General features: G+C 41.6%; 2 protein-coding genes across 3 annotated transcripts; one reads left to right on the top strand and one right to left on the bottom strand.

Annotated features, from left to right (window-relative positions):
• Positions 1-528: 528 nt before the first annotated feature.
• On the bottom strand, positions 529-7,545 carry LOC109485455 (chymotrypsinogen B-like). Its single transcript, XM_019789059.1, has 9 exons — positions 7,439-7,545; positions 5,260-5,523; positions 5,043-5,156; positions 4,338-4,441; positions 3,706-3,803; positions 2,965-3,135; positions 2,612-2,706; positions 2,040-2,215; positions 529-702 (listed from the first exon to the last, which is right to left on the bottom strand). Exons 1-9 carry the CDS (start codon positions 7,539-7,541, stop codon positions 538-540), a joined length of 1,290 nt encoding a protein of 429 aa, XP_019644618.1. The 5' UTR covers positions 7,542-7,545; the 3' UTR covers positions 529-537.
• A 1,024-nt stretch (positions 7,546-8,569) lies between these two features.
• Positions 8,570-15,834, top strand: LOC109485527 (transmembrane protein 72-like). Of its 2 annotated transcripts, none has more exons than XM_019789217.1 (6): positions 8,570-8,762; positions 11,734-11,797; positions 12,261-12,326; positions 12,531-12,664; positions 13,662-13,764; positions 14,274-15,834. In XM_019789217.1, exons 1-6 carry the CDS (start codon positions 8,690-8,692, stop codon positions 14,440-14,442), a joined length of 609 nt encoding a protein of 202 aa, XP_019644776.1. In that variant the 5' UTR covers positions 8,570-8,689; the 3' UTR covers positions 14,443-15,834. The 2 variants fall into 2 exon arrangements, with proteins under 2 accessions (XP_019644776.1, XP_019644775.1); XM_019789216.1 differs by having other exon boundaries at positions 13,662-13,773.
• Positions 15,835-16,587: the final 753 nt, after the last annotated feature.

Here is a 16,587-nt window from a genome sequence, read left to right as displayed (position 1 = left end):
ATAGGTCAAGTTGATTCTGTCTTACACAGCAGCGACAGTTCTGAGAAAATCGGCTTAAACTCTCAAGAGTCGGGGCAGGGGTACTTTGTCTTCTTTTGGTAGACCATAACCTGACGTTTGTGCAAATTTTACGACATTTGCTAAAGCTATTTTTTGTTGAAATCTAATCTTCCAAAAAATTGCCATGTTAATCATGTCCGAATATTGTTTTTGCTCTGTTTCTTCTTCTCAAAAAATGGCATGGTCAGTGTCCGGACCAGACAGCTGTCACCATGATAACTGGTGCTGTAGCAGACACCTTGCGGTGTTGGATTACATTATGTAGCAAGTTGCAGGGGCTGGCACATACGGATGTGTTTGAGTAAGAATAAACAGGGCGGTAGTTTGCTAGGTTAGATCATGCGAAGGCAACCATTATGCATTTGCAAATGTTACTTTTCTAGTTCTCAAAGTTTAATATGTGAATCAGTTTAGAATTGATATAGAACATTTCTATTGCCACAATTTTAGACGCGTTAATACAAGATAAAAAATGATTCAATTCTCTTCGATGGTTTGGCGAATCCATTCGTATACAGAGGAGACCTCGGTGTATACGCCAGGGATGTCCTCTTGACCGCATCCCTCGCCGTAGCTGACCACCCCCGCCTGGTAGTACGTTCCGTCCGGGGCCTGGCACGTCAGCGGACCGCCGCTGTCACCCTGGATAGGATAGGGCAATCAGCAAGAAAGTTCATCTGATGAACAACTTAAACTGTTCTCCAACTCAAAATTTGACTCACCAGAAATTTTCGACTGAATCACTCAGTCTTATGTGTAGCTGAGGCTATCGCTCTTGACAGAACTGGTTGGAGGAACCTGACGGAGGGGAGCAAGGGGCCAGTACCTGGCCTGGGCACTTAGGCAGGTAGGCACTCAGTCTTCCTCAGCTATCTGACCCAAATGCTGTGGACACGTGATTTTTCCCACGTGTGACGTCAGCAAAGGGTCAAAGGTTGTCTGAAGTCGATATCACCCCCCGTCCTGGTTGAGCGATGGTTGAAGTGCCCTGATCTATATGGCCTCTTTTATGCCTCTCTTGAAGTAATCCTGTTCGGTATCCAATCTGGGTCAGATAGCTAAGGAAGACTGAGTGTTTCAGTCGAAAATTTCTGGTGAGTCAAATTTTGAGTTGGAGAACAGTTTAAGTTGTTCATGATGTAATTTACCAACTCAGATGAACTTTCATGCTAAAGTTCATCTGAGCTGGTTAAATATATTATGAGAAACTTTGATGTGATCTCCAACTCAAAGAATAGCGCAACGAAATTTTGATCTTTCCTTACAAAAAGTTTTCTTGGTCTTCCTCAGCTTTCTGCTATGTGATCATCACGTGGCTTTGTTCATTTACATCAAGGCGTACCAACCTTCTCTCAATCGTGACGGGGGGCGATGTCGACTACCTGCGAACTTTGACCCATTGATGACATAATGCGTTCAGAAAACCACGTGATCAGAGCACTTAGGCCATATGCCAAAAAGCTGAGGAAGACCTAGTGATTCGGTCGAAAATTTTGGTGTTATTCGTTGGAGTATAGCTTTAAATCTAGGATAGAACATAAGGATAGAACAATATTTACATTAAAAATCAACGGAAAAACTACAGCAATGAAATTTTTTAATTTCATGGTTTTTGCAGAAAATTTAAATTCAGTTACATATACATAAAGATACAAATATTTGAGGGTATTTCATTCTCTCATTGGCTGAGCTGCTAGTGTAATGAACAGCCAGTATTGGACTATGACAGTCCCTCATTGGCTGAGCTGCTAGTGTAATGAACAGCCAGTATTGGACTATGACAGTCCCTCATTGGCTGAGCTGCTAGTGTAATGAACAGCCAGGATTGGACTATGACAGTCCCTCATTGGCTGAGCTGCTAGTGTAATGAACAGCCAGGATTGGACTATGACAGTCCCTCATTGGCTGAGCTGCTAGTGTAATGAACAGCCAGGATTGGACTATGACAGTTCCTAGTTTTCGGCCAATCAGAGTCTGACCTGGCAGCTGTCCACGCCCCCTTCGGTGTAGCCCGCGCAGATGTGCTTCGCCGGGCGCATCCTGGGGACCAGTCCGAGGGACTGCCTGAAGAGCCTCTGGTACGTGTTCTCGCAGTGGTCGTCCTCTACTATCGGCACGTCCGCCTGCTGAAGCTTGTTGGGACAGCAGTCTCCACCTGTGTGATACAAGAAATGCTTTTTAAATAAGAGTTCCGAGATCTCATACCTCCATGAAATATGGGCTTTACATGTAAATGTAAATTTCTTCTTTAATTATGCAAATGACCTCTACATTAACATAATATATGCATCCTGATGTTTACTTTTTATCAACTCACACATGTCCCAAGTACGAAATTCACATCATTTACCACTAAGGAGTCATATAATTTTCAGATTAATTATGCAAATTAAGTCCAAATTTGCATAATTGGTATCTGGTGATATTCCACCTGCCATAGATTATACACATTACATGCATCAAAGTCCCATGATGTAAAACACTGGAAGTCGGAAAAAGTTGAGATCTTTACTTCCAATATCTGCTTGGAGTTGTTTATTTTTTTCCTTACCCTCGGCCATGGTGCCCCACCCTGTGATAGTGCAGAAAGTGGTTGGTGACGTCACCATGCTGGTATCTGACAGGCAAACTGGAGACACGCGGTCGCTGGGATGGGGTGGAGAAAGATAGCAAACTGTAGAACGAACAAACTACACAAAATCCACTTTAGTGACCAGGCTACTTTAAATGGGTGATGACAATAGCGTCCATGCTCTGTACCGTACATTATACATACTAGCAAAATAACACGGTCAATGAATAGCTCAACATGTTTTATATTATAATGTTCTGTCCTTTTAGTCCCAACTGACCGCCAAAATATCTGCTTGGAGATTAAGAACGGGTTCCACGGAAGTGGGATACCTAAAGGTCAGCGGAGAGGCGAGCTTGAGTAAGGCTATGTCATTGACCATGGTCCACCAGACGAAGCCGGGATGGTTGATGGTTTTGGCGGTGGCCACCACGGCTCTCTCCGGGTCGTCCCCCGGGTCTGTCCGGCTGTGTTCTCCCACCACAACCAGCGGCTTGTAATCACTGCGGTACAGTAGACACACGTACGACACAAAAAAAGATATTTAAGTCAACTTTCCGCACTACGTAAAGCTATGAAATGTTTCAGCAGACTTTATTATGTCGGAAATCTGACCTTTCCGTAAACCTTTCTACATTTGAAACGACCTGTTGTACGGTTTTCGGGGACATAACGTTATTTCGGGCAATGGATTACCCTGGATGCCAAACTAGAATCGGGCCGTTAGCCGTTTTCCTTCGCCAGCCAAGAGCCCTTCGTCCGCCCATCTAAATTAACGCTACGGGGGAGTAGAGCTCGAGGGGTTTGAAAGGGCCAGCCAAACTCCCCCCCGGGCTAGTCTCCCCGTAGCGGTAATTTAGACCCGCGGGCGAAGGGGCTCTTTGCTGCCGAAGGAAATTGCTAGCGGCCCGAAACGAGTTTGGCATGTAGGGTAGCGATGGATTGACACAAATCTATCTTCTGCAATACTGTAGATTTATTTTACAAGCCTTGCTGTGAGAAACTTCGTCTTAGCTGCAGGTATGGTCTATTGGCATTACATTTTAAGGATTCTTTTTAAACTACTTATTCACCCGTCCACACAGTGGGCTGCCGTCACCACCCACTCCTCATTGATGATGGAACCTCCACAGAAGTGCCAGGTCTCGTCATCAACTGGGCGAAGAGACACCTGGCGGCAAGACAACAAACGGCAAGTACATACCACTTTACAACTCCAAGCAGATGATGCATTTTCCATCCTTTGGCCAAGTTTGAAATAACTCCAAAACACGCCACGTGAGGCGTCTCTTTATTTTTTGCCACCATACAATGTTGGTGCCTGTTTTCCTGTCATTTCCGCATATATTACCGAGAAAAAAAAGACACTTACCTACCATTTAGTAAAAAAAATGATCTGACAGGGGGGACATCGCGAGCGCAAGCCGCTCAACGTCAGCGTTCTAGAACGACGTTCTTTCGAAATGTCCCCCCTGTGATGTAGGCAGTTTATGCGGTCCGTGAAAGTCGAATGGGTCTATTGACTTCGACAATCCAGCATTGCTACCCTGAAATTGCATTGGATGCCTCTAGCTCTGTGAGATCTTTGGTATTGAGCGCCTTAATATTTCAAATTCCTTTGATCGTCTTGCAGTATAACTGTATTCATGGGATAGTCAATAGAAAGAATATACTTTTTTTACCAAAAGCATAAGAGAAGACCTACCTGCCACGGCCAGCTGCCAGGCTCAGCTTCAGTCCCTCCCACAACCCGGGATCCGGGAACGACCCACTGCACTCTGGGAATGGCAGGGTTTCCACAGCCGCTCGCTGGAGGAACACAGCGCAAGTATGATGACGTTTGTTGCAAATAAATCAACAAACTAACTAACCAACCAACCAACCAACCAACCAACCAACCAACCAACCAACCAACCAACCAACTAACTAACTAACTAACCAATCAACAAACCAACCAACAAACACTAATTTTCCCCTGCAGTAACGTAAGAACCCGCCATAAGTCCGATTCTCGAACTTCACCTTCGTCTTCCCAACAGTAACTTGCCTACCAAATATTATGAACATCCATCCATGGCTCAAAGGGTTATGCCGCCTACATCCACAGTCACGCTGCCTTTAATGGTCAAACCGAAAACATAACCTTCTGACGAAGGTAATAAATGCATGTAGGGTATTCCAAGGTGTCTATAATGTGGCAATGAGCTTTTGTGAATAATAGTACACAAATAGCATCATTGAAAACAAATGGCTATTAAACTAATGTACCTGTATGTAGCCTCCAAAGAACCATCGTAAGAATCTTGTGGATCCGCGCGGTTTTGTGAAAATTGAATACTAGTAATAAAAGCGCAGCTAACCTATGCCTCTAGCGGAATACAGGTGAAGTGCACGTGCAGTTCAAACCTACCTGTGTACGTGATGTTGAAGCCGTTCCGCTGCACAGAGCCGTCACTACGGAACACCAGCACCAACTCGTGACCCGATGACGTAAATGGATCCATAGAGGTACTTCCACATGTCTCTGTGAAAGGTATGGAAATAGAGAAGTAGATGCAAAACCGCCATTTATCAAACAGTGAAAACAAGAAACATGACATCATGTATATATTGCCCCTACCACCTACCTCCCTTTTTTGCACTCCCCGGTCCTCCATCGTATAAAGTAAGCCCGTCAGTGCACCTCCCAGTCTTCTTCTTCTTCTTCCTCTTTCCCCTCCTCTTCTTCCTGTCCTGTAGATCCAGGGTGTTGAACGTGAGCGTGACCGTCCTCCCCGGGGTGACCGTCACGTGGTACACACAGTACCGGTTGTTTGGGTAGACCTGAGGCCAGTCTGGAGACAGGATGCTGCCGACATCTCCCCTGTAGACTCCGCTACATTCTTCATCTCCTGCAGGGTGAAGAGATACACAGTCAAACTTGCCCAAGGTCACCCAAGGGACTGAAGTACATAGGTCTTCTTGACAGGTGGTCATCTTGTGCAGGTCGGCTTTTCTCAGTAGTAATAATAAGGCCATGTTGATTTGAATGTATGGATGACATCCGCGCGCGCATGAATTTTCGGCCGTTTCCAAAAAAAAAAAGTTTTCAACCATACTGTAAATCGTACAAAACAGTTGCAAAATGAGCAAAAACATACCATAAGTTACAAAAAAAATTAATAAAAACTATACCAATGTCGTAGAATGCCAAAATTAAACGAAAATTGTAAAGAAATGAACTTGAAGACTAGATTATTCGCCAAACCATATTCTGTGCCATTTGCTCAACCCTCATGACCACGTAGATTTCATAATGAAAAGAACTTTTTTTTTTGCAAAACTTTTTTTTATTCGCACGCGCGCATCAGTTTTGGGGCTCCCGGAGGATGTCATCCATATAATCAAATCAACATGGCCTAAGTTGCCATCTAGAAATTAGTACAACCCCAGGCTGTTCTTTATTTTTCGGTCACATTGACAGAAGACATCGAGAGCGAGCTTGGGTGGGAACGTGAGTACACTGCACGAAATCCTACTTTAAAGCATACTTAAAGCAAGCGTAAAAGTATGTGAGAGTGAAGAAACGAAATCTATCATATCTATTCATGCTTTATGGTGCGTAAAAAAGAATGGATTGTGTGTAATGCACATTCTTGCAGTATTGTATTCAAGAGACAGTCAATTAAAAAAAAAACATATACAGAATAGAGCGAATGGAGACGGACAAAACCGGGTAAACGTTGAAACCGTTGTTATCTTTGGTTACATTCCCGAAAACATTCCTGGAAGACAAGAACAGATAATGACGGCACCTTCACTTCCCCTTGGTCACGGACACGACATGAGCCGTCATGTAGATATAGGAGCCTCCACCGGGCTAGGCTTCAGAGCCGGTGGCTGGCCAAAAAGTAGCAATTGGCCAAACTAGACAAATTGTCAAATACTGGCATTCTAGGGGAGTTGGTCCGCTAAAGGAGTATACGCATGCAGATTGTCATAGCATCAAACTGTGCTTCTTTGATAACGGACTAACTCCCCTGGTATGTTTTCTGTCTATATTTGGCCAAATTCTATTCTTTCTAGCCACCTCCGACGCCTGGCAGAGGCTATTAGTGGAGCTTGGTAGAGGGCTAAGTTCCCAGGCATGAAATAGTTTCGTCCTTATTTTGCATCCTAAATTATACATCACTGATTTTTTATTTTATATTTCAGCTTCTTTATCCCCAAATCATTACAACTACACATAAAAGAAATGCTGAAGTAGATAATCAACTTTCCAGACCCTGGCTGCTCTTGCAATACTCGTATCATTCTTCACAACCGTTTCCAATATTCAGGACTAAAATGTCTCGGATGTCTCCTTCTATCTAGACGTTCTGGTTCTATGTGATACCGCACAAGGCCCTTGGTGACTTAGTGCGACCGGTGGTGAGTGAAAAATAACCGAAACACACTCACCGTGACACAAAATTGGTGCCAGAAAAAACAAAATTATTACAGTGAAATGCTAATGTTCTTTCTTTTTCTCTTTTAAATTCCTCGATTTAACCTCCGTCGGATCATGGACATGGTTATGTGCAAAGTTGCCAATCTCCAATACAGTATCAAAATTGGCTATAGGCAAATACGCCACCCAAGATCTGCCAATGGTTAATACAGGCGGCCAATTTGCCTTGGAGAATACAGATTACATTACAAGTTGTGACACACTATTGGGTCTCAGAAGGCTTGGAACAAAGAATAACATTTTGTAGAAATGTACCCTTTTAGTACTAGTAGTAATGAGCAGTGGTGGGTGAGCCGGAAGAAAAGACGGAAGCAAACCTGAATCGACTCCCGGAGCCTGTCTGGGGGACCCGCGGCGCTGTGACAACACCAGTACCGCCGACGCCGCAGCGAACCACAGGTGTAGAGCACGACACTTCATGGCGGCTGACTGCCGTGTACACCAACTTCTCTACTTACACTGGATCACACACCTTCACCGTTGAGCTACATTCGTTGAAATGGTCTCAGGCTACATACTGGGCGTCAAGTTTATCTCGTGTTTTCATGCAGTCTCAACACGACCGACATCTTTCAACCCTAAAAGATAAAACAGGGAAGTTCCACACACAAGGGAGTTCGTGTTTGGGTCTTTGTTTCTTGTTTTCTTCCGTTCTATGTCTGTTATGACATACTAGTTGGCTAATCTCCAAGCAGATCAGGTGGCGCAAAAGACGCATCAGATTGGCCAGGCAGTATCCGTTTGCCAGACTGTAACCATTAGCCACCCTGGCCAATTTGATACTGTCTTTTGCGGCATTGGTTGGTTCCACCCCAAAGCGATCTCAAGGCGCTCAAATTGGATTTAGACTGAAGTCAATTTTCATATTCTGGTCATAATTCTTTTTATGTTGCAGTATGTTAAAATCAACCCTATCCCACAACATCCTGATATCTGTGAGGCAAAAATATCATGACAGAAAACGGTTCCTTGTTTCATCAAGGACATTCTATACCTTGTTGATGGAAGCTCCTTGGTTTCATCGACTTCGGTAGGCTGAAGTCCTATCTATTGATGGTGCCTATAGATACAGGGATCCTCACGTGCTGAACTTGTTTGGGGCTATTGTAAACGTTTCAAGTAAGAAATGCTGTCAAAAAACGCAACTATCCACTAAATATCACGATGCTAAAAAGTAAGCACTATGTTAGTCCTAAAACGTGCAATACAACGACACGATTGTATTATCAGGCCGCCGGTGACCCTGAGCGCATCAAATCGCAACAAAGTCTCATGTTGAAAACACCGCATTATTTCGCACATAATCACCAATGAATATGCTGACAACCATAATATAAATATGATATAAATTTTTGCACTTTACAAATATTAAATTGAAATATGATGAGCGACCTGTCGTGTTTTAATTGTGTAGGATCTGTTACGTTTGCTGCGGTGCCCGTGACCTGACGGGTAGATTTGTCACGAGATGCTCGGCAGTGAAACACGACGACTCTGACAACACAACAAAAATGCCAAGAAGTTTTGGCGCCAACCGGAGGTAGTGCAGGCACGGGACGACAGCGAAAATGGTCCAGTGCACGTGGATGTGGACGTATTACACCCTGGTGACGAGAATATTCGGCATCCTGACCGCGATAGGTGAGTAGAAGGGAAGGCGATTTGACCTAGCTTCAATGACAAGTCGGATCATGGTTTGTGTGGCCACCACACGAGGTTTGGTTGTGCCATATTTTTTATATCGCCCTCCCTCCCCTATCTCACACGACGTAGTGTTTACATTTCGTAGGTCCCTAAATCATCCATGTTACACACTATTTTGGTGCTATAAATTATGAACAAACTGCATATTTTCACTCAACCGTGACGGGGCATGGAAACAGACCGCGGGCAGTTTTATTTTAGAAACCTCGCCTTTTCTCCCTCCCCCACTGCATTCGGAACCGTCGTCGTCAAAATTAGGATCGTCACATGTCCCACATGTCCACTGTCGTCACTACACCCTACGCCACACCCTAGCCTAAATTTCCCTTACACCAAGCTGAATCCAGCTTTGACATGTTATATTTTACGTTACCACGTAGTTTGACGTGCCGCCATCTTCGATAAACATGCACTTACAGTTGAATTAAAGGGCTTTACCTCAAGCCGTGTGTATATACACTATTTGCGCAGGTGAAAAATGTAAATATTCAGTGTTGACAGCTCGCTCTTAATTGTTTTACCGGATGTTTAGCTTGGTAAATTGCCGGCACGTGCCTGGGCCAGGTTTTTATAGTCCAGTTTGTTTACATTTGGTATCCTAATTGTCCCCAAGGGAAGTGTATTAAGATGGAGAGATAATGCTTACTGGAACCACAAGTTTGTAAAGGGACATTGTGTGACATTTATGAGGAAAATTCTTAATGTGATTGTCATTTACATGTACTTCCATTTTTCAATATTTTTCCACCATTATTCTTACATTTCTGATATTTATGATTGGCAATAAAACAGCATACATGAGGGACACTCAATTTGTGGTGCCACTACAAAATACCAGAAGGTAAACAAACATGGTCGTAAGGTGTCATATTTTAGCTCGATTTTCTGAATGATACCCCTCCTATTTTACGTGCACAAAGGCAATTCGACTTTCGAGCCTTGAAAAACACCAGAAAGTAATTGTCTGTGTCTGAGTTTCAGATTGCATTTCAACACCTAGATCAGAAACATTTCTTCTTTGATCCTGTTCTTTCTTGTCATTGCCCTTTGGCATGCACAACATCAAATAAAGACTTACAGGATTTTGTAGGCAAAACAAATTTACAAACCTTTCTGTCCTCTTCAGACCTGGAATCTGAAATTGTGTAGCTAACTCCAAAATTTTTAACATGTACTGCAGTTGCATACAGCAGATTTTTTTCCTATACAAATATCTATACATTTTGTACCTAACTGTAGTTGCGCCATTGTATCCACAATTTAAAAAAAATTAGGTGCAATTTTGGGTGCACGGAAGACAAAGTGCATACCACATTATATAATTCTGTAATAATTCTTGTATTGAAGATGAATCGCATTTTATGCTTGACTACATATATTATATGATAACGAACGTAAATCACTGTTCAGTTCAATTAAGTTCGACAAAAAATGTAAAACATTATCAAAGGAAGACACTTTTAAATATATCATATCATGTACGAATATAGACGTCATCAATGAAGTATGTAAGTATATTTCAAAATGTTTCAAAAAGAGAGAAGAAGTCATTAGACCTTAGATCTGTATCCCTTTATATATGTATATTTCTTTTTTAGCATTGTATACCTTAGACCCGATGTTAGCCTTTCTATATCACTATTGTTGTAGTACTCTCTAGTACATTGTACTCTGTACATCTGTGCATTTATCCCCCCGGGGAATGAACATGCAATAAAGTTTCATTATATATATATTTACCAGTATTTGGAGACAGTACTGAGATAAAGTCTGCCTCTACTTCAAAATTTGGCCTCCTACCAACTTCAGTTATTTTTAGTCACAAGGGCAGATTTATATCGTACTATGTGTCCTTTTGGCATCTTCAACCATATCCCAAAAGAAATTATAGCTTTGACGTCATGATGTACTTTTGAGGTTTCTACTAGCAACAACAGAATTTTGTTTGTGCTCATAGGATTGCCAATGTGCTCATTTTTTCTCTCAAATCCCGGGCTGAAAATTTCAACAGTATCAGAAGCATGTTTTAAAATCCCTCTGAGCAGTTGGGAAAATGTCATCTTTTCCCAACTGGTGAACAATCATTTAAAATAACATACTATGAAACACACGGGAGCTTCCATCACCTGATGAAACAAGGAACCGTTTTCTGTCATGATATTTTTGCCTCACGAATGTTGTGGGATAGGGTTGATTTTAACATACTACAACATTAAAACTGAGGAGAACAGATGGTTGCAAGTCGGTATAGAGTCCTGGCAGAAGACACATTTTTAACCTTCTCCATGCTGCCTAACCTGTAACCAATAGAGAAGTGGTAGCCAAACGGCAACTTAAGTGTGCTGAGGGTTAAGTCCTGATCCAGAGTCTCCCAGGAATGTTTGCTAAGTGGTTGGAGGGTACATGTATTTTCCACCTGTGTGTGCAGAACACAGGTCAATACCTCAGGATCGATGAGGCTATAGAAAGTCCTCCAACAAGCTTGTTGTAAGTCTCTTCAAAGGTAAGGGTGGGTTCCGGTTTGGCTACACTGCATCTGACTCAGACTAACATCCAAGAAGTTCAAGATGTGTGAAAAATATATTTATGTTTGCCAAAGGAAAACATATTGTTTTTGCTCCATTTCTTCCTCTTCTTCTTCTCCAAACAGTGACCTATGACATGACCAATGCCATGATTTGTTGACATCTGTCACCATGGTGACTGGTGTTGGGTTACATAATGTTGCAATTTCATGGTCTGCTCTGCTCCTGTCACCATATGCTAGTGGTACATGAGTATGTGAATGTGTTTGAGTAAGAATTAACAGAGCAGACCAAGTCCGAAGGTAAACATTATGCATTTGCTTTTCAAATGTTACTTCTCTAGTTGTAATTGACTTGTAAACATATTTTTTTCTCACCAACAGTACTATGGGGTGTTGGAGTTGAGACGATAACATCAATAAATATAGGCATCGGCCTGTACCTGATGTGAGTAGACGTTCTTTTCTAATGAAACTTGTTTGATATTCAGGCTCCTGTTACACTACGTATACTTTGTACCTGTGCAGGGCTCGAAATATGTTCTTTCTACGCAGGTAGGTAACATTAAAAAGTACTTGCACTATTTAGAATTTAGGACCTATGGATCACAATGAAACTGTTCAGAAACCATTGCCATTATTTCTTTTATGGTCATGACAGTCAATACAGCAAAAAAAAAACCCAGGTTAGGTGCAGGTAGACACCAGAAATACCTCCACAGCCCAATTTTACCTGCATTTTTCAAAACCTGCATATGCAGGTGGTATTTTGAGCTCTTCAAATGTTTGTTGGTCTTTTGTATATTGCAAAACTTGTGTATGTACATTGTACTTACCAGATACCTTTTTGCAAGGAGGTACTAGTAGTTTATGATTGGATCAAAAGTATGACTAGTATTTTTTTTTCCCAGAATTGTAGCTATTGTCACATCTTTCTTGGAAGCCACATTTCTGCTGGACAAATGTGCATGTTGTGGGTAAGTCACATACATTTCATGTACTTCATTGATCTGTAGTAACTAGTTTGAAGTACGATATATACTTAAATAATCCCTATCGAGAAGCATTATATTGTTATTGAGACAATGTTATGCCAGTATGATTTATAATTTCATTAACATATAAGATGATGATAAGACAGCAGCATGTATTAGAGTGACCTATGCTCTGTGAACCTGTAGGGAGGGGACAGCATGCCACAAGGTGTGGCGAGTGGTGATGTGGATCGACAACTGGAAGAAAGCCATCCTCTACATCCTGTTGTCTATCGTCTGTTTCCTCAACCCTGTGTCCAGCTGGATGGCAGTCATACCAGGTACTGGGCTGTTGGAAGTATTGTTTTTGGTTGTGTTGATTGATAGTTTGTGTGTTTGTGTTGAGTCAAACATGCCAGTGGAATGTGATTGAATCATTTAAGTAAGTCTGTTTCCTCAACTGTCTCCAGCTGGATGGCAGTCATATACCTGGTAGTGGGCTGTTGGAAGTATTGTTTATGGTCGTGTGAATTGATAGTTTGTGTGTTTGTGTTGAGTCAAACATGCCAGTAGAAAGTGATTAAATCATTTTATGTCAAAGTCTGTTTCCTCAACCCTCCAACCCTGTGTCCAGCTGGATGGCAGTCATACCAGGTACTGGGAGCTGGGCTGTTGGAAGTATTGTTTTTGGTTGTGTGAATTGATAGTTTGTGTGTTTGTGTTGAGTCAAACATGCGAGTAGAAATATTAGTAGAATGTGATTAAATGACATTTTATGTCAAAGTCTGTTTCCTCAACCCTCCAACTGTGTCCCGCTGGATGGCAGTCATACCAGGTACTGAGCTGTTGTTACTTCTGGGACAGAAGTATTGTTTTTGGTCATGTGAAATGATAGTTTGTGTGTTTTGTGTCTAGTCAAACATACCAGTGGGATGTGATTAAGTAAATTACTTATGGAATGAAAATATTGTTTTTGGTCCTTAAATAAGAGTTTGTGTTGAGTCAAACATTCCAGTGGAAATGTGATTAAATCATTTACTTCTGGTTCTTGGATAAAAATGTTGTTTTTGGTTGTGTGAAATAATAGTTTGTGTGTTTGTGTTGAGTGAAATACATGCCCATGGAGTGTGATCATATCATTTACTTCTGGGACAGAAATATTGTTTTTGGTCGCAGTAGCTGATAGTATGTGTGTTTGTGTCGAGTCTGCACTGGGACTTGGGGAATCAAGTCATTTGATTTTTACTGGAGTGATGGGGTCTTGAAATCTGTGTTCCCTGAACATGTAGGTCTGTTCTTGATCCTAAGCTCTAACCTTGTTCCTCCCTGTACATGCAGGCCTGTTCCTGATCCTGAGTGGACTGCTGTACATGGGCAGGACCTATAAGAAACACCGTGATGAGCAGACGAGAGAGTCGGCGCAGGGGGAGGCCTACAGCAGGTGGGAGGGGTACTGCACTTCGCTTCAATAGTTGTCATGTTCAGCGTCAGTCTCGCTATCTGTTTATCGTCCCTCTCTCTCTCCCCCCTTCTCTCTGGCTGTCTTGTAATCGGTTGACCAAAGCATGTTAGCAGAACATACTGCACGATATGTGCGAAACCTGTCAAGTATAGGCACAGTATATTCTGTCAACGTGTTGTTGAGGTACCACAGATAATCTGTTCTGTTCTTCTTAAACGTCTTACTTTTGTTTTTTTTATTGTCCACTTATCTGTATCTGTACACCAACTTTCTTTCTCCCAAAACAGTCCAAAGTGTTTAAAACTGTACCTACCAAATTAATACTTGTTCCCTTCATGGCTGTATCATTATTTTATAGGGCTTTCAAGGGCTAGGCTTACTTTTATTCTAGAGCGCTAGATTGATTGGTACCAGAAAAAATGTGGTACCATGCTTTTTCTGCAGACGAAAAGTAAGATGATTTGATTTCACATTATTGCCACACACAGATTTGAGGACCCAGCTGAGTTCACCCCGGGCTCCCCCGCTGATGAGATTGGGTCGGCCCAGATCTCCACCGAGCTCCCCTCAGAGGACAAGTATGATGAAGAGTTGGAGGCAGACGGAGACATCGACGCCACAGACGAAACTGCACCTGCCATTCCTAACAGACAGTAACAAACGCCCATGCCAGAGCTCACAGAATATTTATGAGAGAAAAAGGGTCAAAAAGATAAACGTATCAAATCTACAAATTATCTGGTTTTGAAATCTTCTCAATCATGCCCTTCCTTGAAAGCTGGAGGATGCTAGAAAAGAAACGACAAGGAGGGCTGATGAAAGGATAGGGTCTGTATATTGTTGATGCGATGGTAGGAATAACAGGTGGTAGGAATAATGTCATGAATGGTGAGTCAAAATTGACTTAGACATGATAAGAGTTTGCTGTAGAAATGTAACAAATGACTTTTGAACTTATAGACATTTTGTTGTCTTATTTGGTAAAAGGATAGCTGTCTGTTTGGCTGGGAGGATAGCTGTCTGATTGGTTGAGATGATAGCTGGCTGATTGGCTGAGAGGATAGCTGTCTGATTGGCTGAGAGGTTAGCTGTCTGATTGGCTGAGAGGATAGCTGTCTGGTTAGCTGAGAGGATAGTTGTCTGATTAGCTGAGAGGATAGCTGTCTGATTGGCTGAGAGGATAGCTGTCTGATTGGCTGAGAGGATAGCTGTCTGATTGGCTGAGAGGATAGCTGTCTGATTGGCTTAGAGGATAGCTGTCTGATTGGCTGAGAGGAAAACTGCTTGGCTGAGAGGATAGCTATCTGATTGGCTGAGAGGACAGCCTTCTCTATTTAATATCAATCATGAGGCTGAGTTAAAGTCCTAGTTGCAGAAAATGAAATTGCACTGCAACAATTCTGCATCTTGTCATCGTTTTGGGTACTTAACTACAAGACTTTCAGCCAAATTCTGCAGAAACAACCTTGACTGTGACTTTCTGTTGTGTGGATGGTTTTCGAGAGGTTGGTTTGGATGTAATTATCATATCATGCCCTGCCTGTTATACCAGGTGTTTGTTGTTCTGCTATTGCTGAATTAAAGCTGCTAGAGTCAATGATACGTGTCACTTGGATCACTTGTAAATTTGAAAAGATGCTTGGACTTTGGAAAATTCACTTAACTTTTTAGGCAAACATCCCTTAAATTGTAAGTGTTATGATAGCAAGATATCACGATGCAGAAAAAAGCATGGTTTTACTGTACATCTAGCCACAGCTGAAATGTGACGATCAAAGTTTAAGTAGATTTTTTTAGGTTTCCAGTGTCTTTTGAAATTCAAAGTGACCAATGCTAGAAGTGACATCTGTCCGTGTACATGTTTATGTATATAAGTACAGTAAATCTCATATACATTTTACTTCTCGTGCAACTGTATCATATAAATGATATTGAACCAGTGAAATGTAAAGGAACATTGTAAAGGTGTTTTTTGTGAGGGGTATTTTGTGTGTCAGTAATGATTAGCTTTGTACAATACAATGCAGTGTTCTAGCCAGTATCCATCTTTCTGTCATCTGATGAAATTTTGTAGCTCATGACGGACAGAAAGTTTGCCCAATGTATCATCTTTGACAGGCAAAAATTGGCATGTAAAGATATGGAAAGAGATGTCTTTAAACTAAACTTAGTCTACCAAAAATGTCTCTCAAAATGCAGGAAATAGAGTTTCAAAGAAGATTTCAAAATTTCCTGGGGGAGCTTGGGGACCCTAGGATTGTCGCGTTTGGCACTCGACATATATTATAATTTATATCAACAACAATTATAACAAAATTGAGATGACTGGAAAAAATTCAGGCTGGCTAGAACACTACTGGTACAATTGCTGCATATGATGACAAAGAAACTGAACTTCCACATGGAGACTTTTACTTCCGTAACCAACCAAAGCGGGCAATTTCAGAAAAATGGAAAATTTGATGCATAATTATACAATGCACAAAAACAAAGTGTGAACAAACTTCTCTATTTCAAATTATGGTAGGTCAAACTCCTTAAAAAAAGTCAATAGGGCCAGGGGTATACATGTATAGGAAGACAGGAGTCTTTAACTACAATAATCTGTAACAATGTATTGCAGAACATCTTTAGAAATAACAATCTTCTCAAGAAGCAATACAGTAATTTATTTTATTCTGTTATGCGAGTTATTTTCACTGCCAACATCAGAGATGATTTCATACCAGGGAAAGTTTTATTTGTCAATCCAAACTGACAGTATCTCAATATTGTCATGTATTTCTAGGTTTGCTTTTTCTT

Source organism: Branchiostoma belcheri, unplaced genomic scaffold, assembly GCF_001625305.1.
Source record: "Branchiostoma belcheri isolate BF01 breed outbred unplaced genomic scaffold, Haploidv18h27 scaffold76, whole genome shotgun sequence".
Lineage (NCBI taxonomy): Eukaryota > Metazoa > Chordata > Leptocardii > Amphioxiformes > Branchiostomatidae > Branchiostoma > Branchiostoma belcheri.
The sequence above is the reverse complement of the archived record's forward strand: the minus strand, read 5'-3'. Positions and strand labels throughout refer to the sequence as shown.

What these genes read in the sequence shown, in the direction of transcription:
- LOC109485455 (XM_019789059.1), bottom strand. Translation starts at nt 7,541, where the DNA reads ATGAAGTGTCGTGCTCTACACCTGTGGTTCGCTGCGGCGTCGGCGGTA. An exon ending in GCCTCTCCGCTGACCTTTAG is followed by an intron (nt 2,707 to 2,964) that starts GTATCCCACTTC and finishes ACCCCATCCCAG; the next exon opens with CGACCGCGTGTCTCCAGTTT. An exon ending in GTGGGGCACCATGGCCGAGG is followed by an intron (nt 2,216 to 2,611) that starts GTAAGGAAAAAA and finishes TGTATCACACAG; the next exon opens with GTGGAGACTGCTGTCCCAAC.
- LOC109485527 (XM_019789216.1), top strand. Translation starts at nt 8,690, where the DNA reads ATGGTCCAGTGCACGTGGATGTGGACGTATTACACCCTGGTGACGAGA. An exon ending in CTGGATGGCAGTCATACCAG is followed by an intron (nt 12,665 to 13,661) that starts GTACTGGGCTGT and finishes CTGTACATGCAG; the next exon opens with GCCTGTTCCTGATCCTGAGT. An exon ending in GCCTACAGCAGGTGGGAGGG is followed by an intron (nt 13,774 to 14,273) that starts GTACTGCACTTC and finishes TGCCACACACAG; the next exon opens with ATTTGAGGACCCAGCTGAGT.